Consider the following 23,603-nt stretch of genomic DNA (forward strand, 5'->3'; position numbering starts at 1 on the left):
CAGATTTCTCAGCTGTGTCTGTAAAGATGCTGCATCCCGGGCCCTGCTGGGGTGCTGAGCTGCCAGGGGGGTTTGCTGCCAGGGTTTTACCGACAGGGATTTGTTCTCTCCCTCCCAGGCCCTCTCTGTTGGCATTTTCCCCTATGTGCTGAAGCTCCTCCAGAGCTCAGCCCGTGAGCTGAGACCTCTCCTTGTGTTCATCTGGGCCAAGATCCTGGCAGTGGACAGTGTGAGTATTCCTGCCCCAGCCTGGCTCCTGGGCCTCAGCCAGAGCTCTGCTTGCTGGGGTTTCAGATCACTAATGAAGCTGGTAAGTAATTGCAGATAAATTTGTGGAGTTGCATCTCTGACTCAGGGGTTTGTGGGTGCAATTAGTTGAGCGCTATAAAATTATTAGGAGAGGTGCACACATTAATTCAGGGACAATTGCAAGTCCATGTGGAATGTCTGAAGTGCTGTGGAGGTTGGATCTTTCCTCTTTGGGGGTTATTTTTGTGTCTCTCCTCCTTTTCAGTCTGGAGCATTGCACTGAATTTGTGAAGGTTTTCCTGCTGTCGATCCAGCATTGTCAGGTTTAGCTTTATAACAATATTTTCATTAACATCCTAAGAGGATTTGGGAAAGCAAATAAAATAAAACCTATTCATCTTGGAGCTGTTCTGGAAAAGCTCATTTGTGGTGCACTGAGGCTGGTGCTCAGCCCCAGGTGTGTGCCAGAGCTCAGGTGAGATTCCCAGGTGCTGTTGGGCTCTTCCCCCCTGCCCCTCACACGTTCCCTCCATTGCTCTGGCATTGCCTCACTTGTTTGCAGGCTGAGCTTTAGAGCAAAACACAAATAAATACTCTGAAATGGTGGGTTTGGGTTTTTCTGTGCTGCTTCACTCCCTCATTCCACCAGCACGTGGTGGGAGTGGGAAGGGAGGAGGGGGCAGGCTCCCCAGGGAAGTGCTGTGGACACTGCTGAGGGAGGGGACAGGCAGCAGCTCCGTGCAAACAGGATATTTTCTGTCAGTTCTGAACTTGCACACCAAGCCTGCAGCCTGCTTTGGTCATGCTGTGTTATTACTCACAGTGGAGCTGTTTATTCCACCAGGAGGAGGAGGAGGAGGAGGTGTCAGTGGCGCTGGGCTCCCGTGTGGTTCCCCAGAGCTCAGCAGGGAGGGGGTGAGCTCTGGCTTTGTGGCATTGCCTCCCTGGGAGCCCCAGGAGCGTGGCCTGGCTCCCCTCTGCTGCTGGAGCCTGCAGAGGAGCCTGGGAATGGCTGTGTGAGGAGCAGAGATGCTGATCCTGGAAGCAGAGGGGACAGGGAGCCTGGGAATGGCTGTGTGAGGAGCAGAGATGCTGATCCTGGAAGCAGAGGGGACAGGGAGCCTGGGAATGGCTGTATGAGGAGCAGAGGTGCTGATCCTGGAAGCAGAGGGGACAGGGAACCTGCAGCGTGCAGGAGCTGGGGAAGCCCTGGTAGCTGCAGCCTGGCAGCAGTCCAGGCCCTCTGCTCCTGGCTCTGCCAAAACCAGCAGCTTCACTCTCTTCAGCACTAAAATATTCTCTTGCATCTCTGCCTTGCCATCCCCGCCCCTTTCAGCAACTAGTTCCCTCCTTCACCTTCTCCCCCTGATGAAAAATGCATGATCCTGTCTCCAGCACAGCTGTGCCACAGGGAGCTGATGCCAAGCTGGGCTTTCCTCCCTTCCATTTTCACTTTCTCCATGTGGATCCTCCCGGAGTGACCCTGGAACATCAGCCTGGAGCCTGAGCTGGAGTGTCAGCAAAGCTCAGAGCTCCCCAGGAACCCCCTTGTGCTCCCCAGGGGCTGCTCTGCGCTCTGGGCTGGCTGAGTAGGAGATATCAAAGTGCTGGGGAGCTTTAATGTGGCTCCTTCGACTCTTCCCCAGAGCAGGAGCTCCCATTTGCTGCTGTTTGTGGCACTCTGGGAGTGGCAGAGCCTGCTCTGGCCCTGTGGGACTGTCTGGTTGCAGCCCCCAGGAAGGGCTTGAGCTTTATTTGGCTTCTCAGATGAAAACAAGGTTGGATAGAAGTGGTTAAGAAATGAAAGGTTTATCCTGGAGGAACAGACATGTGTGTTGTGGTTCTCACTGTGGTTTTCTTGGTCTCTTTTGCAGTCGTGCCAGGCTGACCTGGTGAAGGACAATGGACACAAGTATTTCCTCTCAGTCCTGGCAGATCCTTACATGCCAGTAAGGACAATTTATCCAGACCCTGTGGCCTTTGCTTGCCTTGTTTTCACTGCTGTGCTGGGGCCACGTGGGGCTGCCTCCAGTGGCACCCAGTGCTGTGCTGGGCAGTCAGTGCTGGGCTGTGTGGCTGAGGCAGCCACACCAGCCAAGGCTGAGTTACAAACTCAGCTCTGCGAGCCGGGTCTGTGTGAGGGTGGGGCTCCAGGGTGGCTGCAGGAGCAGGGAGCTGTCCCATGGCTTTGGCAATTCCCTCTGCAGCAGCTGGGCTCCCTTCAGGGGTGTGTGGGGGTCTCCCCACGGCAGGAGGCTGGGAGGATGCTGGGGAAGTGTCTGGGGTGTAGCTGATGCCAAGAAAGGGGAAAGAGAGCTGGAATTTTGTCATTCTTTTAACGTGGCACAAACTGCTCTTGGGTGATGCCATGTTTCAGGGTGTAGCTGTTCCCTGCTCTGTTCTCCAGGTAACCCTCAGTCTGCCTTGTTTTCAGGCTGAGCACAGGACCATGACAGCCTTCATCCTGGCTGTGATTGTCAACAACTACAACACTGGCCAGGTGAGTCCCAGCAGCCTTTTCCCTCCATCCTCTCCCACCTCTCTCTGCCTCACGCCTTTGCTTTGGTAAAAGTGTCCTGGCTGGCATTAAAGCCCAAACCTGAACTTGGAAACAGAACTAGGACGTTGGTATTTGTTATTTCTGTGTGGATTAAGAGAAGAATTGGCCTGGAGATGTGACAGACATTGTGTGCCCAGCACCTGGCAGTGGGGGACAAGGACAAGAGTCCCTTCACAGCCACTGGCACAGAAAGATCCCTGATCCTGCCCAGTGGGAACCTGATGGCTGGGAATGGTCTGTGGATTCATCCATAAACCTTGGGGCTCTGACAGGTGCAAGGAATGTTTCCAAAGAGGAAAAAACAAGCTTTATGCATTACAGAAAGCATTTTAATGCTCAATTATTTCATCAACTCTACTGCCTTTCCCTTCATACTGCTGGTATTCTGTAACAAAGTCAGTCTGGAACCACTGAATGATTATTTTCTCTTGGCTTCCTGACTCCTTCAGAAATATCTCGTTCTGTGGGGATGAGGTGGGAAGCTGTCATCCCAAACAAAGGCTTGGTTTGTGTTGCAGGAAGCCTGCCTGCAAGGGAACCTGATAGCGATCTGCCTGGAGCAGCTGAACGATCCCCACCCGCTCCTCAGGCAGTGGGTGGCCATTTGTCTGGGGAGGATCTGGCAGAACTTCGACTCAGCCAGGTGGTGTGGAGTGAGAGACAGTGCCCATGAGAAGCTCTACAGCCTCCTCTCAGATCCAATCCCAGAGGTAAAGATCCAGCTCTTTTGGTAAAAGGCACAGAAGTTCCTGCAGAGCAGGGCCTCCTGGAGCTTTGTGTTTGTGTCTGGTTCAGAGAAAGATCTTGCTGCTGTTTCTTCAAGGTGATGCAAATCCAACAAGCCCTGCAAGAGGAGCTTCCAAAGAAATGCAGAGGGAGTTCATAGAGCCCCAAACCCCTGGGACACTGCAGTTAGGAAATGCCACGGTTTTTGCTTCCTTGCATATCAGAAGCTGTTAAAAATGTGGTCCCAAAGCTCACTGTGTTTTGCAAAAAACCCTCTAGTCTTTTTGTCCAAGTATGAAAACTCTTCTCCCCCTGCTGATTGTGGAAATGCATCTTTAATTGGCTGTGTTTTACCTTTGTGACACTCCCAGGAGAGGGGGGATTGAGCAGGGCCTGGCAGTGACTGACAGAGCCCATCACACCCAGCACACACACTGGGAGAAGGGAGCTGAGATAAACAGCTCAGATAACGTGCAGAGATTGGAGATGAGACTCCCCTCCACATCCAGTCTCTGTCCTGCATCCTCCTCCTCCTGCTCCTGGCCTGGTCCTCCCCACTTTTGAGCAGTGTTTCTGCAGAGGTGGGGTGGCTTTCCACAGTTTTCCCTGATTTTTCTCCTTTTTTCCATCATCTACCTTCCCATAAGCCCATCCCTGAAGACTGTAGTCAGCACTCTTATAAAATACCCACATCCCAGCAGGAGCTGTGTGTACCTCGTTCCTGTTAATTAATATTCAAGGCAACACCAACTGGAGGAGTCCCCCACGGGAAGGCAACTGAGTATTCTGGGAAATTAAACACATCCTGCATCTGCAAACGCTCAAAGCTGGCTTTGCTGAGGCTGCTGGGGGTGCTGCTCCCCACGGGCTCCCCGCTCACCTGGCACAGGAGTTTGGGTTTCCGGCGCTCCCGTTCTGGGGAGGAGCAGAACCCCGCTGGCAGCAGAGGGGACAGCAGGGCTGTTTGTGTCCCCAGGTTCGCTGTGCCGCTGTCTTTGCTCTGGGGACCTTTGTGGGCAACTCTGCGGAGCGCACGGACCACTCGACCACCATCGACCACAACGTGGCCATGATGCTGGCCCAGCTCATCAACGACGGCAGCCCCATGGTCCGCAAGGTAGGGCTGGGCCCAGCCCCTGCTCCCCACTGCTGCCTCCCTGCCTTCCCTGTGCTGAGCTCTGCTCCATGGAAAGGTCTCCCCACCTTTAGAGCCCCGGGGATGGATCACAGGCTGCTCCAGAGTGGCTCTCCAGCTTTGGGAGAGTTACGGTTTCTGATGCACCATCGTACATCAACAGTACATTAAATGGTTTTTGACGTTGTGGATTGTTTTTGAGGGCTGTTCTGAAGTGTCCTAATGTTTGTGTTTACTTTACTGGAACATCAACACCCTGGCAGTTGTCACCGGCACGGCAAAGATTCATTTCTGTTGTCTCGTTCCAGCATTTAATCAGTTTAATTCAGGAGAGAGCTGTGTGTCACACTGAATGCTCTGTGAGATTCATAAATCTCTCCTTGGGAGATCAGTCCCTGAGCAGAGACAGCAGCCAGAGGCAGCTCTGTGTCCTGGCTGCTGCTCCCAGGGGCCAGGCAGGAGGTGCCTCCTGGAGGGGCTGGGTGGGCTGAGAGCCCCCAGCCCCTGAGGTAGCCACACACATCTATGGGCTGGGCCAGGTTCAGGCTGACAAACTTGGGCAGAGCCAGCCACAGAACCCCGGCATGGTTTGGGTTGGAAGGGACCTTAAAGCTCATCTGTTTCCTGCTGCCCCTGGGCAGGGACAGGTCCCACTAGAGCAGGCTGCTCACAGGGGAGGAATCCTGTCCAGCTGGAAAAGGCTTGTGAGGAGTTAAGTGTGAGACAGGGTCCTGTGGCTTTCTGCAGTTCACACCTTGAATTAAGGGACAATGATCACCCTGGATGGCCCCCCAGTAATGCCAGCAGTATTGGTCAGTGTTTGCCTTCAGTCCTTGTTTCTCACCTGTGCAGCCCTGAGATGTTTCTTGTGCTCTTTCTGCAGGAGCTGGTGGTGGCCCTGAGTCACCTGGTGGTTCAGTACGAGAGCAATTTCTGCACCGTGGCCTTGCAGTTCATAGAGGAGGAGAAGAATTATCCTCTCCCTTCTCCTGCTGCTCCAGGTGGGGGCTTGGCTGTGGCTGGGCAGGAGATGTAGGCCTTGACAGTACTTGGGAATTATTTAAGGAGTTTTCCTAGCACAGTGAGCTTGTTGCTGGTGGGGATTTATTAAAGAGCTCTGTTGTGACATGGTGAGTGATGGGGAGGGGAGATCTGTCTGTCTGTCTGCCCTGTGGGATGTTACACTGGAGAAATCCATCCTCCACTGAGCCCCCACCTAAGCCTTGGCTGTAGCTCACCAGGAACCTCCTGCCCCGTTCAGAGAGATTCTTTCCAGCTCAAGGCTGAAGGATTTGGCCAAGGCAGCACACAGGCTTATTTTGTTTTTCCCCTCTGGAATCACACCTGAATGTTCAGTGTCACACTGACCTGGTGAGAGCTCCACAACACCGAGAGCCAGCCCTGCTGCTGTGAGGGCCAGACAAGGAGGGGAAGAGCTCTGTGCTCTGAGCCTGTGGCCCCATCCCTTTTGCTGTGTCTGTGGCTTTATGTGAGGAATGAAATGTCCTGGTGAAGTTATCTCAAACTTCACCTTCTCTTTAGATGTAAACCGCTGTGGAAATCTTGAAGAATAACAGGAGAATCTTGGAGACAAGACTGCATGCTGTCTCTGCACAGAGTGGTTTAGTGTCCCTGTCCTCTGAATAACTGAATGATATTGGAAAATGAGCTCCTCCCCATTTGCTGCAGGAAATAAACACTGCATGCAGTTTGTACAGTGCTTTTCCTGATCCCAGAGAATCCTGAGGTAGGATGCTCTGGAAGCATTGGCCCCCACCACAGTGCAGCCACTCTGCAGGGCAGCAGAGCAGCTCTTCTGAGGCCGTGGTGTGTGAAATATGACTTGAAATCAGGCCTGAAGTTTAGTCAGGGAAACAGAATTCTCATAGCTCCTGGTGATGAGAAAATCCAGGTGGCTTTGATGAGCAGCAGCAGAGAGGAGCTGGCTGATGCTGCCTCAGACTGTCCTGGCACAGCCCCACCTGCACAGAAGAGTCCCCAGGGCTCCTGGGCTCACCTGGCCTCGCTGGGTGTCCCAAACTGCCAGCCTGGCCAGCAGAGGCACGGGATCCACTGCTGTGCCTCGTTCCCCTTTAGCCTGACACAGAATGACAACTCCCATTCCCATCAGTGGTGTTTTCATTACATTTGCTGGGAAATAACCCAGGGGCTGTGGCTGGGTTTGTTTCCAGCCATAACTGCTGCTCTTGCCTCGCAGAGGGCGGGAGCCTGACCCCGGTGCGGGACGGGCCCTGCACGCCGCGCCTGCGCTCCGTCAGCTCCTACGGCAACATCCGCGCCGTCACCACGGCCAGGAACCTCAACAAGTCCCTGCAGAACCTCAGCCTCAACGAGGAGTGTAAGACTTGAGAATTCTTCCACTTTTCACGCCCCTTGTGCCAGCCAGGAAACACCACGGGCAGGACAAGGCAGGAGCTGGCACTTCAGCCCAAACTGTCCAGCTCCGAGGGCTTGGATGAGGAGCCCTCTCGTAATGAGTTGTAATTTTCTGGTTGTTAGCATTGATTTTTCTGAGCATCTGGGGACTGAAAATGTGCCTTCCAGCTTCCAAGCATAAGTGGATTTTTAACTCAATCTTTTGCTTATTCTGTGTTTAATCATTCAGTATTAAAGAGGGGAATTGTGGCTTTGCCCCCTCGGTAAGGAGTTTCCTTCCCTGGGTGTGGCATCGTTTAGAGCAGGGCTGTTATGTCTGGGTGTAAATTGTTCCCTCAGTCCTCGTTGCAGCATCTGTGTTCTGTCCTGGCAGCTGGAAGCTCGGTGGCGTTCTCCCCTGGGAACCTGAGCACGAGCAGCAGTGCCAGCAGCACGCTGGGCAGCCCCGAGAACGAGGAGTACATCCTGTCCTTCGAGACCATCGACAAGATGAGACGAGTCAGCTCCTACTCCTCCCTCAACTCCCTCATAGGTGAGCACAAACCCTCCTGCCCTTCCCCTCGTGCCTGTGTGCAGGGTTGGCATCCTGGCTCCGACAGTTTCTCTCCCTGTCGTGTGTGGCTGGGTCACTCTGGTGGAGGGATGGGAGTGGGAGCTGCTGGCTGCGGTTCTGAGCTTCACTGCAATCCTGTCAGGGAATTCAGGCACAGAAATGTGGGGGCCACAACAGCTTTGCCTCAAATTACCTGTAGCTTTTTAAACAATCTGAGCCATTTTGGCACGACATCGCAGGCACCATGCAGAAAGACCTGGCTTTTGGAATGGCCTCCTTCCAGGGAAAGCAGCATGCACAGGGAAATGCTGGGGGAAGTCTCCACATTTCCTCTGTAATCAGTAAATGGGCCCATATTTTCACTAATCAGTGCAAAGAGAGTAACTCAGGGAGAAACCACCTGGGTGACAGAGCTGCCTTGACCAAAGAAACATTTCCTCTGCTCTGTTTTTTAGGAGAATTAATGGTGATTTGGCTCGCCTGAGTTGAAAGATTCAGGGATTGTAATTACTGAGCCCCTGTGGCAGTTTAAAATCATGAGTTCATTAGGAACTTGATCAGTTAATTTGCTTTTGATTATCAGTAATGACATTGGATCTTCTGAAGCATGGCAGGGATGTTAGGAAATTTCTCTCCATCTTGAGCTAGGACTTGAGTTTTCCCCATTCCCACTGGTGATGGCTGGTGGGTGTCTCACAGGAGCTGTGCAGCACAGCTGGAAAAGGCTCTGCAGAGGAGCTGGAGGTGGTGAGGGGAACCTTGGAAAGAGAGAGCAGCTCTCCAAGGCATCCCTCACTCCTGTTCCATCAAAGAGCTCAGACCCAGCTGGAAGTGCAGAGCTTAGAGAAGTGTTTAAAATTCATGACTCGCACAGAATCCCATTACCTCCCCATTTGCCTGCTGCAAGCCAGGTTTTTCTCATTCCTTCTGAAGCATCACCATCCTCCAGCCCTGTCTCCTGCTCCACAAGGAGAGATGCCACCAGCCCCAGCCACCCCCAGAGCTCTGCAGCCCAGGCTGACCCCGTTCCTCAGTGTCCTGATGTGCCTTCAGCTGCAGGGAGCTGGGGGAGCCCGGTGGGGCAGGGACCTGTGACTGAGGGAATGCTGTGCTCTACTCTGTCTCTTCTGAAAGGGGAGATGTGGCTCTGGCTCTGCAGCAACACCCCTGCCAGGCATCTGAGACAGCCAGAGCAATGGAAAAGATGTTTGGGGCACGTGAGGAGACTCCAAGTGAAGCAGAAATCTTCGTCTGTAAGAGTGAAAGGAGAAATTTTCAGCCACACACAGCTGTGTTCTGTGCTCTACATTCCCCAAGCTGATTCACTGATTGCAGAATTCCAGATTGGCTTGGGTTGGGAGGGACCCTAAAGCCCATCCCTGCCGTGGGCAGGGACACTTTCCACTGTCCCAGGCTGCTCCAAGCCCAAGCTGGCCTTGGACACTCCCAGGGGTCCAGGAGCAGCCCCACCCTGCTGATGCTCAGCTCTTTGTTCCTCTCCGGCAGTTTGAGGAACTTGGTGTGCGAGGGATTGTTCTGGATCAGTCTCTGCACTGGCACTGAGGCATCATACAACGTCCTTCTTGCCAAAGACTTGAGGAGAACCTCTCCATTCCTCCTTGTCCCGTTTTACAAACAGTTCCTTAGCTAGCTGTGGGCCAGATATTCCCATTGTGGCTCCCCAAATGCAGCAACACTCGCTGTCAGCCGAGCTCTGTGTTCTCTGGCAGCTGCTCCTTGGCCACACGGGCCAGTACCAGGAGAGACATTCATTTCTGGCCCAGTTTCCAGCTGGCAAGAGGCAGTTTGTGGTTAGTCAACAAAGACATCATTTTGGAAGGGAAGCTGAGCCTTGCCGCTTTTCCATACAGCCACTCATTAATCTTGGTGTCCTGGAAATGTTCAGTTTTAGGATAGGAAAAGGGATGGAATTAAGAGGGGGGTTTGCACACCTCGAGGCTGATTGTTCATATCCAAACTGCACGATGAGAGCGTTTGTCCTACAGAGAGCTTCACTGGAAAGATTATCTTCAGGAGTGATCAAAGAAGGAGGAAAATAAATCTTGGAGCGATGAAATGCTGGGGAATTGTTGTCTTTTCCAGCAGGAGAGGTTGGGGGTGGAGAACTTTTTGCCATTTCCCTGGATCTGCCTCGGAGTTAGGAGTGAGGGCGGAGGTTGCTGCAGGGAGGATGAGGAGAGCAGAGGTGGAGGTGGACAGCGAGGGGCAGGAGACAGAGAGTGTCGGGGCAGGGGAGCCTCCCACTCTCCCTGTGTTCATGCACTGAGATAATGAGGAGCTGGTCAGCCAGCAGTGTGTGCAACTGGGAACGGCAGCAAAAATCCAGGGATTCGGCTGGGGTTTGGAATCGGGAATTTGCTGGGAGGGGCTGTGTCTCCTCTGTGTCTCCCTGCTGTGAGGCCAGCTCTGGCCAGGGGAGCCTGCTCTGAGGAAGCTCCTCATCACGAGCTGCTCCTGGCTCCTGTGGGAGCGTGGGAAGCTCCGGCTCTGCCTCTGGAGCTGCCGAGGGTCGGAGCGAGCCCCTGCAGGGCCCTGGGAGGGCTCAGGTGTGCAGGGACCGAGCTGTGCCCGCAGGGACCCGGCTGTTCCCCCAGCAGAGCCCCGGGAATTTCGGGTGTCCCATCTGTGGGACGCTCAGGGACGGAGCAGCCGCGCTTGGCAGTGATGGGAGCAGCTCCCCGAGTCCTCGGGGCTGAGATGTTTCAGCTGCATCTCCCTGCACCCGAAGGCTGCGTTCCCTGTCCCTGTGTGCCTGTCTGGAGGTTTCACTGCTGTCTCTGCCCAGGAGCTGACTCGGGGCCAGGTGAGCAGGGAGCAGCCATTGGTCTGGTTTTGCTGCGGTGCCGGTGGGAAGTGGAACTGCCCCATCTGTGGAGGTCGGGGCTTGAAATCACTGCAGTGATTTTTACAGGGGATTGGAAAGAAACCCTGTCCCAGCCTGGCAAATCAAAGGGAATAAATAAAACCATCAGCAGTCGGGTTTGCATCCACCGTGGCTCTCCCTGGAGCTGCTGGAGCCCAGCCCGTCCTCGGGGCTCGCAGGTGAACCCAGCCCCACGCGTGTGGGGAAAATCAAACTCGGGGAGAAGGCAGGCAATTTATTTTTGACATTCTTAGCAGAGAGGGATCATTTTGTGAACACGTGCAAGGTGCACTGGACTGGCTGGGAGTCGGTGTGACTAATTACAGAGCTGTCTGCTTCCATTAATGGCCAGCCCCTGCTCGGCTCCTGGTTTTGCATCTCGGGGACAGTTTGGGCACTGGGAACGTGAGATGGAGCTGCTGTTCCTCCTGCCCCCTCTGCTGCTCCCCTTTCCCAGGGGCTGGAGCTCAGGAGCTGGCAGGGAGCTGTGTCAGATGTGTCAGTCCTGCACCCACTGGGGGGTGGCAGCAGGGAAGAGCAGCCCTGAGCCCCAGGTGCCTTTGCAGAAATTCCCTGTGTTCTCCTCAAAGGCTGCCAGGTGAAGGGGGAATTGCACTGGCACGGTTCTGCTTAAAATTTGGTTTTTCCCTGACACTTAGATGTATAAAAAATGTCGCTGGGTTTCTTTCTCTGTGAGCGAGGTGGTTATCAGAGCCCTTGGGAAATCAGAGGGTGCCCCCCTCACTCTTCCTCCTCTCCCTTTCCTTTTACTCTCTTTCAAGGGCTTTAAAGAGTTGAAGGCATCCCGATTTCCCAGCGGCCCTTATGTAACAGGCTGGAGTGTGGGAGGCAGAGCTCTGGGCACAGCTCTGGGCACACCTCAGACATTACCTGGCTGCTGCTTCACGAGCTGAGCCTTTTTTCCTCCCACTCCTTGTAGCACTTTGCCTCTCTCCCTTCTTGTTCTTTATCCTTCCCCCTCCAGTTTTTTCTTTCCTTGGTAATAGAAGCTTCCAGGATTTAACATTGTTATATATTTACAGCCTTTGCAATTTTACGGTATTATATAAATATTATACAATATTGCGTAAATATGTGTTTACAGCCATTACAATTTACAGCCTTATAACAATTTACATTGTTGGAGGTTTTACAGCCTTGCCAGTGCCTAAAGGGGCTCCAAGAGAGCTGGAGAGGAGATTTCCACAAGGGCCTGGAGTACCAGGACACAGGGGATGGCTTCCCTCTGCCACATGGATACTGGGGAGAAATTCTTCCCTGTCAGCAGGGTGAGGCCCTGGATCCCTGGCAGTGTCCCAGGCCAGGCTGGAATAACCTGGGATTGTGGAAGGTGTGGGCTTTAAGTGCCCAAGCACCGTGGGGTTCTCTGCTTTGTCAGGCCCTGTCCCTGAGCTGCCTTGGGAGGGTTGGGATCAGCTGCAGGATCCGCCTGGGCCACCCCCAGCACACGAGCAGCACGGGCTGGGTGCTGCCTTCAGAAACACCTGGGAGATTTCCAGGTGCCAGTTCAAGCAGATGTCACTTGGAACATCCTTTGGGTGCCAGGTGAGAGGGAGGGGTTGGGTTTTGGGGGCTGCCTTGGCCCTTTGCAGGGGAATTTGTCACAATCTGGGCAGAGGAAGGTTCCCCTTTCAGATCGGCAGCCAAGGGCAGCCCGCAGGCTCCTGGAGCCTGTTGCTGCTCCCAGCAGTGCTCAAACTGCTCTGTCCCAGCCTGCTGTGCTGGTTTAGGGATCAGCTTTACTCTGCCAGGTGAGGAGCTGCTTGGTGACCAAGGGGCCCTTTCCTCCCAACTTTATATTTAGATGCCTCCAGAAACACGGGAGGAAAAGCAGTAACAGCTTGATCTGTCATTTAGCACTGATTGTGACTCATCTGAAATCTCTATTTTAGCTCTTTTTTTGTTGTTAGTGCAACCACTTTAACATTGTCCAAATGGCTCCACTCCCAGCCGGGGCGTTGCACGATCAGACACCGGCAGGCTTCGGAGGCAGAATAACAAATTCTCACCCAAAAGCAGCAAAATAAAATGTTCACGGAATTTTGTCAGTTGTTGCAAATGCTTATTAATTTGATTTGTACTTTGAATCTGTCAGTCCCTTCTGCTGAAATACTGAACAGCTGATCTGCTCATTAAATAACAAATTGGAGGAATTGATACAAATGTCAATAGGAAAGACTGAGTTGGACTCGCTGATTCCTGGGGGCTCAACTCCTAAAGCTTTGCTTTAAACACTTAGGAAACTTGCAGAGTGTCCAGACCCCTGAACAATTCCATAGAAATAAGCACAGCAGTCTCAGGCAGTGACTGTGGATTTATACCATTAGGTATTTCATCTCAGGAAACCCAGACATGATCCACTCGGCCTTTCCAGGTGATTTGCTTCCGGAGCCTGGAAAAGCAGGAGTTTGGCTGGAGATGATCTGGGGAGTCTTCAATTTATTTTGCTTCCTCTCACTTTGATTTCACAAGCCCTCGCAGAGTTCACAGACAGGCAAAAGGGAGACAAAATGCCCATGTGGGATGTTTTTGAGCTCCTCTCTTGATGTTCCCTGAGATGTCATCGGGTTGTTTGGAGTTCTAATGAATTTTCTCACGTCAGATCAAAGAAGCGGAGTTGATGGATTGTCATGTGCTGCAGGGATTTGGGCTTTGTTCTGTTTTTTTATTATTCTAGGTGTGAGTTTCAACAGTGTTTATACCCAGATTTGGAGGGTGCTCCTTCACCTGGCTGCTGACCCCTATCCCGACGTGTCCGACCTGGCCATGAAGGTTCTCAACAGCATTGCCTACAAGGTATGTGCCTGTGCCTGCCAGCTGCTTGGATCTGGATCTTTTCATGCTCAGGCAAGGCTTAGGCAGGCTGACCTGGATGGGTCTGTTGGAGTGCTCTGCCTTTTGCAGAAGGAGCTTTTAATGCTTCACCATGATAAACTCTGCTCTGAACACTTGATCAGGTAAAATGAATAAATGGGGGAGGGCCTGGGGTTGTTTTAGGGTATAAATTAGGTGCAGACCTCGGACTGTAGGTCTGGTTTAGAAGTCTACTTGTCTAGATCAGTCCCTGGGATAAACCTTAAGTATCCTTCATTAAATTATCCGTTTGCAAACTGATTTAGATAATGCAAGTGGGACTGGCCTGCAGACTGAAGCCACAACGGCTCTCCAACCCAGGTGAACTAGTACATGTGAGTCAGCATGCAGACCCCTGCCACTCCTCACCCCAGCCCAGGCTGGGTGCCTAAACCTCCATCCTCATCCCATCTCATCCTGGGGGTGACAAGATGTCCCTGGAGGTGCCACCCTGGGGCAGCACCTTCCCCCTGCCCAGGCCACCCCAGGACATCTTCCCACCCCGTGCGTCCCCTGGCTGGGCACAGAAAGCTCTGTGTGAACCTTTCTGGCCACTCCAGCATCCAGACCATGAGCCATTGCACTGGGAACTCTCTTACTGGGCCTTTCCAGGGAATAATCCCAGATCCTCAGCCTGGGGCGGGGAGCTGGAGCTGCAGTAAGAGATGTCAGCATTGTGCGCTGCCATCTTAATGCCTCAGAGATCTCTGCTTTGAAATCACATTTTCTCTGGAGACAGGAGTTACTGGCTTGAGCTCTGGTTTGTTTGAAGTGCACGTGCCAGTGAGTGGTAAGGGCTGGGTTTGGGACAGAGAATTCTCTTGGCAGTGGGGGCAGCGAGCTCAGCCCTTCCCTGGCGAGACAGGGGTACAACAAATGACAGGCTGGAGATGCCAAATGAGGGGAAGAAGGAAAGGAAAAGGTGGAAGATTTCCCTCTCTCTGCTCTAGATGCATGAAACTGTTTCAGTTCTGCGTTTGGAAGGCTCTTTGCAAAATGAAATGTTATTAAAAGGGATATAAAGAGGACCCAGATCTGCTTTTCCTGCCTGAAATGGGTTTTCAGGAGTTGCTTCCTGGCCAATGGGGAGGCGGATGGGGATCGATGTTGATATCGATGCTGCTGTGCCAGCAGGAGCTGTGATCATTCCGTTGCCATATCCCCAGGGAATGCTGGCACTGCTGGGGGGAATTCTGTGTTGTCTCTAGCAATGTGGGGCTGGCTGTGCTGGTGCTGACCCGAGTCCCAAAGCGCAGGTGATGGGTCTCACGCATCTCACTCTGCACGGCTGGGCCAGCTGCTCTGCCCCTGCTTCCTACGGCAACAGCTCTTCCAACAGGCTTGGAAAACAGGAAGCATTCCCATTTGCAAGGATTTTTATCTGGGGATGCTTCAGCGAACAAAACTGATTTGTTCTTCTTTGCCTTAGCCCCGAGATCCACAAGGCAAGTGTTCAGCCCTGGGCTGGCTGCTGCGCACATCGGGGGCTTCGCTTTGGCCAGCACCACCTGCCTTGGGTGGCTTCTAACAGGGCTTTTTAACGAAAACAAAACCCCCAAAACACAAAGCACCCAGCCTGTGACCTGCCCACCTCAGGGGGCTTTAAGGCTCAGCTCCTGGGCTGGCTTTTCCTGCCCCTTTCTGGCCGTGCCGTGGGTGGTGCTGCAGGAGCACGGCCGAGCTCGAGGCTCTGCTGGGAGCTCAGGCAGGAGCTGGCCGGTGTCTGATGCAAATCAGTGACAATTAAAGCTTTGCTCTCTGTGTCCTGAGACCTTTCCTTCGTGCTGATGGAGCTTGTTGGATGTAGAAGGGAGCGCTGGACGTGGGCGCCGCTCCTCCCCAGTGTGTGCAAGCACTGCCCACTCGGGGCTTGAATTTTACCAGTAAATGCAAACAAAAATTGTTCTTCTTGCCTAAACAAAAACACTGCCTCAGGTGATGTAAAACACTTGAATGTTCCAGGGGTTTCATATTTTGGTTTAATTACTGTAAAATTCAGGGAAGAAGAGGCTTCAGTTTGGAGCTGGGCCAGCTGAGGTTTTCTTCTGTTGGCACAGCTGAGCAGAACGCTGTGGCCTGGGGGACCTGGCTGGGGCTGGGGGCTTCAGGGGGAGCAGCTGACCAAGCTATCCATGGGCTTCCACATCTGGAGAGTGCTGGGGGACCAAACATTGCAGAACCATGGAATGGGTTGAGTGGGAAGAGACCTTAAACTCATCCCGCTCCACCCCTGCCATGGCAGGGACACCTTCCCCTGTCCCAGGTGCCCCCAGCCCCAGTGTCCAGCCTGGCCTTGGGCACTGCCAGGGATCCAGGGGCAGCCCCAGCTGCTCTGGGCACCTGTGCCAGGGCCTGCCCACCCTCACAGGAGGGAATTTCTTCTCAATGTCCCATTCTCCATCCCCTCTGGAGACATTCCAAAGCCCCTGGAGCCGTTCCTGTGTCACTTGCTCCAGGTGGGCCTGCCTTGGCAGGGGTTTGACCTGGGTGACCTCCTGAGGTCCCTTCCATCCCCACTGTTCTGAGATTGTGTGATTGTTGTTACCAAACGAGACCAGAGTGTCCTGCTCAGGTTTTTAGTGGAGCCAGGGCTGTGGATCTGTTTCTCCAGAAGGGCTGTGGGGCTGTGCTGGGTGTGAGCAGCCGGTGTGTGGGCTGCCCAGGCGTGCAGCCTTCCTGCAGGGAATCTGCTGCTGTTCTGTTCCCTGCGCTCATTAGGCACTGCTGGGCCTCACCCAGGCTGCGGCTGCCTTGGGATTTATGTTTATGATGCAGATGGGAATGGTGCAGTTCTCCTTCCCGGCCTGAGCCTTGGAAAATGCCCAGACCTGCTTTTTGTGAGCACCAAAACAAACAACAAGGAGCCAGGGTTCAGTGTTGGCCTCCAGAGACTTTCTGAAATCAAAAAGTCTTAAAGAGGAACATTTGCTTCAGCCCAGGTTGCTTTGTCCAGGTGTTTTTTAATGGAAGGCTTGAGGCTGAATGACAGAATCACAGAATCATTTAGGCTGGAAAATCCCTCTGAGCCCACCCAGTCCAACCATTCCCCCAGCACTGCCAAGGCCACCACTGCCCCATGTCCCAAGTGCCACATCCCCATGGCTGGTAAATCCCTCCAGGGATGGGGACTGCAGCCCTGCCCTGGGCAGCACAGCCCTTCCAGGGAAGGAATCTTCCCCAATACCCAACCTAAACCTCCCGTGGCACAACCTGAGGCCATTCCTCTTGTTCTCTTGTCCCTGGGAGCAGAACCCTGCTGCCCTGTCCTGCCAGGGACTGGTGCAGAGCCCTGAGCCTCCTTTCCCCCAGGCTCAGATCGTGCTCTATCATTCACAGTCACGGTGGGAGCCGCAGGGCTCAGCCATGAGGGAAGGGCTGGTGGGAGCCCTGGGCAGCTGAGGGTTCCCAGCCTGTGCCCCTGCCCTGGCTTTGGGCTGCTGGGGCAGGCTCAGAGTGCAGAGGCTCCCTCGGGTGAGCGGTGCTGCTGAAACGAGCAGTGAAAGCAGCTGGTGTTGGTGCCCAGGGGCTCGGTGTGACCCCAGAGCCCCCAGGGAGCTCCCCCTGCCCGGGCTGGCCGTGCTCAGGTCCCTGTGTTCTCCCCAGGCCACGGTGAACGCTCGCCCCCAGCGCATCCTGGACACCTCCTCGCTGACCCAGTCGGCCCCTGCCAGCCCCACCAACAAGGGGATGCACATCCACCAAGTGGGGTAAGTCCAGCCCGGCCTTCCAGAACCTTCTGTGGGTGGGGTGGCTGCTCCCTGCCCGGCCCCATGCCAGGGAGCTGCCCTGGGGACTGGGAATGTGGCTCCTGCTGTGGGGAGGTGTCCAGGAAGGAAAGCTCTGAGAAAAGGTGGGGAGTTGCTTCCCATTTTCCTTTAGGGCCAAGAGTAACAAGCCCAGCTGGGTGTCCAACAGAGAACTGAAAGGCAGAGCTGACTTGGGCTGCTTTCACCTTCCCTGAGCTGTGGTGCCCAAATTCCCATTGACGTCTGAGCTGTGTCTGCTGCACTTGCAGCTGATAAAAGCTGAGGTTAACTGATGGACAGCACACCCTGCCTAAACTGCAGGGAAACAGAGAGTGCTGGGGGCTGAAAACGGGATTATTTCCCAAATCTCCTCTCCAAGAGACAACACCACACGTTAGATCTGCTGGTCCCATAACCAGTGTGCACCAGTAAGATTCCGAGTTGGCCCAGTTTAAATTCAAATGGTTTGAAGCTTCGGTCCCCCCATGGAAATGCGGTGCCTGGTCTGGGTGACTAAGGTCAGGCATCACAGATTCCCAGAACATGAAGGTTCATCCCCTCAGTGTGGAGTTGGCACAGTCACAGATCGGTTTGGGGTCGGTTTGGCCTTTGGAGGAATTGTGATGTTTCTGCAGAGGAGGCACCACAGTGAAACACAAACTTGTGAGAAAGAAAAATGCAAAGAACGTAATGCACACACAAACCTCGTGTCCAGTGGTGGCCAAACCCTGTCCCTCTGTCCTGTCCCTCAGAGGGTCACCCCCAACCACGAGCACCAGCAGCTCCAGCCTGACCAACGAGGTGCCCAAGCAGCCGGTGAGCCGGGACCTGGCGTCCGTGCGCCCCAACGTCACCAACGTGGGTGTCCAGTACACCCCCCACTCCCACCAGTTCCCCAGGACAAGGAAAATGTTTGACAAAGGCCCAGAACAGGTAAGGAGACTTAGCTCTGACAGCTTCTCCCCACTGGGGTTTGTCCCACTTTCTGTTGGTTGTGGTTTATTTCTGTGCATCCCTCGTTTGCTTCCAGCTGCTGCTAATCCAGATTGGCTGCCTCTAACCAGCCAAATAAAAATTGATTTATTTATTTTCTTCAGGATAAATTGTGTTTTATAGCTTTTGATAGGGCATTATTCACTTCTGCCACTAAGCAATGTGTCTAATCACAGTCCATGGCTTATTCTTCAGTAAACATCTGTGTGCCCGAGTGCCAGCCCAGAGTCAGCCCCCGACCCTCGGGGCTGCTCTCCAGCAGAGCAGGGACAAGGGACAGCTGTGGCCACAAGGAGAAGGTGCTGCAGCCCCAGCAGAACTTCCCTTCTCTGGGCTTTGGCAGCACCAGCCTGGATTGTATTTCTGGGAGCCGAGGGAATGGAGCAGCTTTTCCCTTTTCCCTTGGGGTGTCCTGTGCTGTGTGACAGACACTCATCCACTCATCCTCACCCATCCTCGCTGCTCCCCGCACCACATCCTTGGGAGCCTGTGCCAGAACTCCTGCTGGGACCTCTCTGAGGAGCCACGGGGCTGCTCCAGCTGAGGTCACCTTTCCCAGGATTACCGTAACGCCCCAGCCCAAAGCCGTGTGCCGAGTTCCCTGTGCTGGGCAGGGCTGGAGCTTTCTGGTGCCTGCCTGGGGCAGTGGGGGTGTCCCTGGGGGTGTCCCTGGGGGTGTCCCTGGGGGTGTCCCTGGCCCTGCAGGTGGGTGAGCCCTGTCCCCTCCCCACAGACAGCCGATGATGCTGACGATGCCGTGGGACACAAGAGCTTCATCTCGGCCGCGGTGCAGACGGGGTTCTGCGACTGGAGCGCCAAGTACTTCGCCCAGCCCGTCATGAAGGTAACCCTGCTGGGCTGGGCTGGCCCCTGGCCCTTTGTCCCTTCTCTTTCCTGCCAGCTGGGGAGGCAAAGGAATGGATTTCCCCTACATGGTGCTGCTCGTGTAAGAGGGAAGGAGGGAGCAGAGGGGTCAGTGAGGGTGGGACAGACAGGGGGAAAGTGCTCAGCTCCCCATGGAGCACAATCCCCAAAAGATGTAGGAATGAGGAGAGGTTCTGTGTCCAGAGCCCCCAGTTCTGCCTGGTTGCGCTGCAGAGTTGTTCCATCTGAAATGTTGTGCTCCTCTGCATATAGAAAATGGCATGATAGCTAAAATGAATTGGCTTTTAAAATAAATAAATGGAATAAGGAAGGCCCTTTTTCCCAGAAGAGGAAGTGAGAGGCTGCAGAAAGAGAGATGCAGTTTGCCTTCTGACATTCCAGCTGAATCTCCTGGCTGTGGTAAAAGAAGTGGTGGAGGGAGGCTGCCCTGGGGGAGGCCACGGTGGCAGCAGGACAGACCCTCTGCCCCACTGTCCTCACTGGGATCTGGGCTCTGCTTCCAGCAGACACCTTTAACTCACACAGGAGGAGGTGCGAGTGCCTGATGCCCACGAGTGCCTGGGGAAAGCTTGGGGAGCATTGTTGTTGGGTTTTAAGGTTTAAAAAAATGTAAGAAGTTGTGTTATAGCAAAGAATAAGTGTGGAAATGACAAATTTGCATCCAGGTCTCTTCAGAAGTGACTTGTTCGGGTAACTAAGTTGTCTCTGTGTGAAGTGAGAGAGAAACAGAAACCTTGTTCCAGGAAAAACTCAAACCAGAGCTCTTAAGAGATGGGCAAAGATATCAGTGACTGGAAAGAGAAGCTGTTAAATTCCCAGAATGTTTTAGCCAAAGCTCAGGATTCAGGTTTAGGTCTGAAACAGGACAAGCAGTAAATCTCCTTCATTAAAGGCAACTTTCAGGTGCTCTGGGAGTCTCAGGGAGCCCGAAGGTGTCAGGACTTTGAGCTCCATCTCTTGCAGGGGTTGCCAGGCCCGGCAAGGACGATGCCCAGGCTCCATTAATGCCTCTCACAGCGGATGTTTGTGTCCAAGCCCTGCTGCTGAGGTGGTGATAATGAGGAAATGGTGTGGGTTTAGTGCTGCCCCACCGGAGCTGGGATCATCCCCACGCTCCTGGAATGTTCAGGTGCTGGGGTGAGGTAATTGCCTGAGTTTCAGGATATCAGAACAGGGCAGGCTCTTGATTTCCAGAGGGAATCACCAGTGAAGCGATTGCCTGACTCTTCCTCAGCTGCTGTGAAATTCCCTTTCTGCTGGAACCATTCCTATGGGCACATCTGGGATGTGGGGCTGGGCTGCCTGGCCAAGCTTCCACCAGGGCTATTTCTCCTCAAGATGAGGAGCCCAGGTTGACTCAAGCTCAGAGCAGAGCGCAAGAGGAGGAAGGTGATGTGTGAGCTCTTAGTTGTTATTAAAATCATTTGTCTGCTCCTTAAGAAAACCTCTTCCCAGGGAAGAGGGGGGGTCTTTATTAATAAAATAAATCAGGGTAGGCATGGGCAGTGGGGACATGGGGAGCTCTGTAGGGGAGTGGCTTTACTACTACTTCCTGCACATAAAATAGACTGAATTGCTTTAGGGGAGGCAATAAAAAACGTGCAGCATTCCCATACTAATTCACAGGAGCCAGGGAGGGGAGGCATGGAAAGGGAGTGCTCTGCAATCCCAGAGTGCTCCGTGTCTCCCAGGGAGCCATGGCTGAAGCTTGAACAGAACCAAATCTGTGTTTCCCAATCACACAAGGGAGAGCTGATTTCCCTGTTACTTCTGCAAAGCAGCTTTGAAAGGCCAAGGAGAGGGAGTTTCCTGCAGGTGTTAGCCTGTCCTAGCAGGGAATGGTAGGTAACTTTGGGATTGGACTGGCTGGTGTGTGTGCAAGGGACAGGGAGAAATGTCTCTGTGAGAACTTTCTCTGAGCTTTCTTGGCTGGAAGTCAGGACTGACAGCTCGAGTGCTGCCTGAGTTTCCATGGAGTCCCTGTTCCTGCAGTCCCTGTTCCTGCAGCAACAGGGAACAGTCCTGGCTGGTGGCTGCTGCCTTTTGGGAGCTTCAGCCTCATGAAAAAGGCTAAAAGTGTAGCAAGTACTGATGGAAAAATGACATTGATGCTTAATTCCAGCCGTTCTTTTGGAGCTGCTGCCTGCCTTCATAAACAGGGAAAGACAACTGTTCCTGTAATGAATAAACATTAAATGACTGTGAGTGCATCTTAGTCATATTTAATTTATGGATTTAGTTTTGCTTCATGGACCTTGCCCTGAGAATGCTTTCACTGGAAAGACTGAGGGATTAATTTCCAGTGTAAATCAGGGGCTCCGTTTCAAGCCATCATTCTAGGTTTGATTTATTGATTATCTAATCAAATAAAAGGAGAAGGAAAATGCTGCACTGGAAATTCTCCATGTGCCAGGAAAAGCAGGTCCCTAGCCCAGCTCTGATCTCTGCAGAAGCTTTTCCTGCAGTCCCTCGTGGCTCAGGGCTGTTCTGGGAGCCACGGGGCGCAGGAAAGCCTCGGTGCCAGCTGTCAGGAAGTCCTGAGTCAAGGAGAGCGGGAGCCAGCATCTGTTATTTCCAGGGCTGGCAGAACATGCAGGCAGGAGCTGGGAAGGATCCTGGAAGGTGAGAATTACATAAGCAGCCCTTCCTGCTCCATCCCTGCCGGAGCTGCTGCGCTGCGCCTTGGCCCTGGCTGGGAGTCCTGGGAGGGGAGTGAGATCCTGCAGCTGCTGCAGGAATGCTGAGCAGGGAGAGCTGGATTTGCCTCTGGAGCCTTCTGCCAGCTGCTCCCTGCTCCCCTCCTGGCACCCACTGCCACGGGGAGAGGCAGAGACCCAGCTCAGAGAGGGAAAACTGCGCTGGGAGGGTGCAGGTGCTCCCTGGTCCCTGTCTGGGGGAGGCTGGAGCCCTGCGAGGGACCTGTCACTGTCCCCATCCTGCAGCTGTCCGGGGCAGGGAGCAGAGCTGGCCTTCACCTTTCCACAGATCCCCCCTCCCTGCTGGCAGGATGATCCCCAGAGCCTCACAGGGGGTGGCTGTGGGGGCCAGCACAGCTTTTGCCTGCGTGCTCTGACTCTTCCCTGGGCTTCCTTTAATTTATTCCTGGAGAAGCTGGATTTTCATTAAGGTGTAGGTGTCATCTCTCCCCTCTCAAATTCCTTTGATGTATTTTAGCCCAGGTTTGTTTACTGCTTTTCATTAGGGGTCGTTTGTCATTGCCTGTCTAATAGGTGTTGTGCTGAAATAAAGTGCTTTTTTCTTTGCCAGGAGGAAAGGTGGAGGGTGGGCTTCTTATTTTTTATTTATTTCACAGAAGCAGAAGTCCAACTCAGTCACAGCTGTTTTCCAAAGGATAACATGGTTTGAAGGCAGTGTTTGTAACAGTGGCAGATGATTTAAGGACTTTCTTATGCAGGGAAAACAGGGTTTGTTTGTGGGGAATTTGTCTTCCTTCTGCAGGAGTTGGAAGGACCTTTGGAACAACCAGCATCAAAGGAAGCTGGATCAGGACCCTGTAGCTCAGCTCCTTATTCAATCCAAGGGCGGTTCTGGAGCAGGGGAGTCTTGGATAATTTTTTAAGAATGAAAAACCCCTCACATATTGCTCCTGCCATGGTTTGGGGTGAGATCTTACGAGTTTATTCCATTGGAAGCTGTGTTCTGAGTAAGGGTGGGAATCCCGTGGGGCTGGCCTGTCCTGGCCTCGTGCCTGGAGCACAGGTTTTGGAGGGGAGCCTTGGGCTGCTGGAGCTGTGAACAGATCTCATCAAATGGCTCAGAGTGGCTGTGACTGCAGGGCCACTCCCCAGTTTTCAAGGGGAATTTTGTGTCTAATCAAAGCCAGGTGACACAGGGGAATGGTTTTCCAGAGCAGGGAATCTGAACAGGGCTGTTCCTGGTAAATGGTGGTGGAAACCCGAACATCCCGGGGATTTGGGAATGTATCCGTGCCCTGCTCAGCCAGCAGCCCTTGGTTAGCAGGAAAAGGAAGATTTCAGTGTGTTGTGAGCTGGCTGTAGCAGGGCTGTGCTCCCTCTCTGATCTCGGGCTTGCTGCGTGATGATTCTCAGCCGAGGAGAGTTAAGAGAGAAATCAGCCTTGTGCCGAGATCAGACTGCAGCGTCCAGAGGGGCCGGGAGCCACGGACACTGCAGCATGGCTCAGCTAATTCCTGGGCTCCTGGGGGTCACTGCTTGTGTCTGTGTGTGCTCCTGCCCTGGCAGATCCCCGAGGAGCACGACCTGGAGAGCCAGATCCGCAAGGAGCGGGAGTGGCGCTTCCTGCGCAACGCCCGCGTCAGGAAACAGGCGCAGAAGATCATCCAGAAGGGTGAGTGCTTCCCGTGCTTCCCCCGTGCTGGAAAACCCCAATTAGCCCTGATCCCCGTCCCTGCTGCTCCCCCAGCCCTCTGCTCTCAGCTGCTGGGTTTGCTCGCCCCAGAGCAGCTCAGGCTCTGCCTCCAAGGGGATGGAAGGGTCCGGAGCTGCAGGCTCAGGGTTTGATGTGGGCCAGGCACACCCTGGGGCTGCTGGACCTGTCCCCCCAGCTCGGGAGACAGCCCAGGGATGTCTCTCACCTTCCCTGCTCTGCTGAGCTCTGGA

At 53.8% G+C, this 23,603-nt stretch overlaps 1 protein-coding gene across 1 annotated transcript in view; it reads left to right on the plus strand.

Moving 5' to 3' along the window:
* RPTOR (regulatory associated protein of MTOR complex 1) overlaps positions 1 to 23,603 on the plus strand; it is a 96,546-nt gene that overhangs the window by 52,798 nt on the left and 20,145 nt on the right. Inside the window, exons 13-25 of the mRNA XM_005530668.3 lie at positions 119 to 229; positions 2,124 to 2,198; positions 2,684 to 2,749; positions 3,328 to 3,519; positions 4,512 to 4,652; positions 5,554 to 5,671; positions 6,889 to 7,029; positions 7,441 to 7,599; positions 13,203 to 13,321; positions 16,982 to 17,085; positions 17,877 to 18,057; positions 18,851 to 18,961; positions 23,226 to 23,331. Coding sequence (XP_005530725.2) covers positions 119 to 229; positions 2,124 to 2,198; positions 2,684 to 2,749; positions 3,328 to 3,519; positions 4,512 to 4,652; positions 5,554 to 5,671; positions 6,889 to 7,029; positions 7,441 to 7,599; positions 13,203 to 13,321; positions 16,982 to 17,085; positions 17,877 to 18,057; positions 18,851 to 18,961; positions 23,226 to 23,331 — 1,624 coding nt within the window. The remainder of the gene's footprint in view (positions 1 to 118; positions 230 to 2,123; positions 2,199 to 2,683; positions 2,750 to 3,327; positions 3,520 to 4,511; positions 4,653 to 5,553; positions 5,672 to 6,888; positions 7,030 to 7,440; positions 7,600 to 13,202; positions 13,322 to 16,981; positions 17,086 to 17,876; positions 18,058 to 18,850; positions 18,962 to 23,225; positions 23,332 to 23,603) is intronic.

This window comes from Pseudopodoces humilis, chromosome 21 (genome assembly GCF_049639895.1).
Source record: "Pseudopodoces humilis isolate 2021_Gansu_Grassland_sample_001 chromosome 21, ASM4963989v1, whole genome shotgun sequence".
NCBI classification, from domain to species: Eukaryota; Metazoa; Chordata; class Aves; order Passeriformes; family Paridae; genus Pseudopodoces; species Pseudopodoces humilis.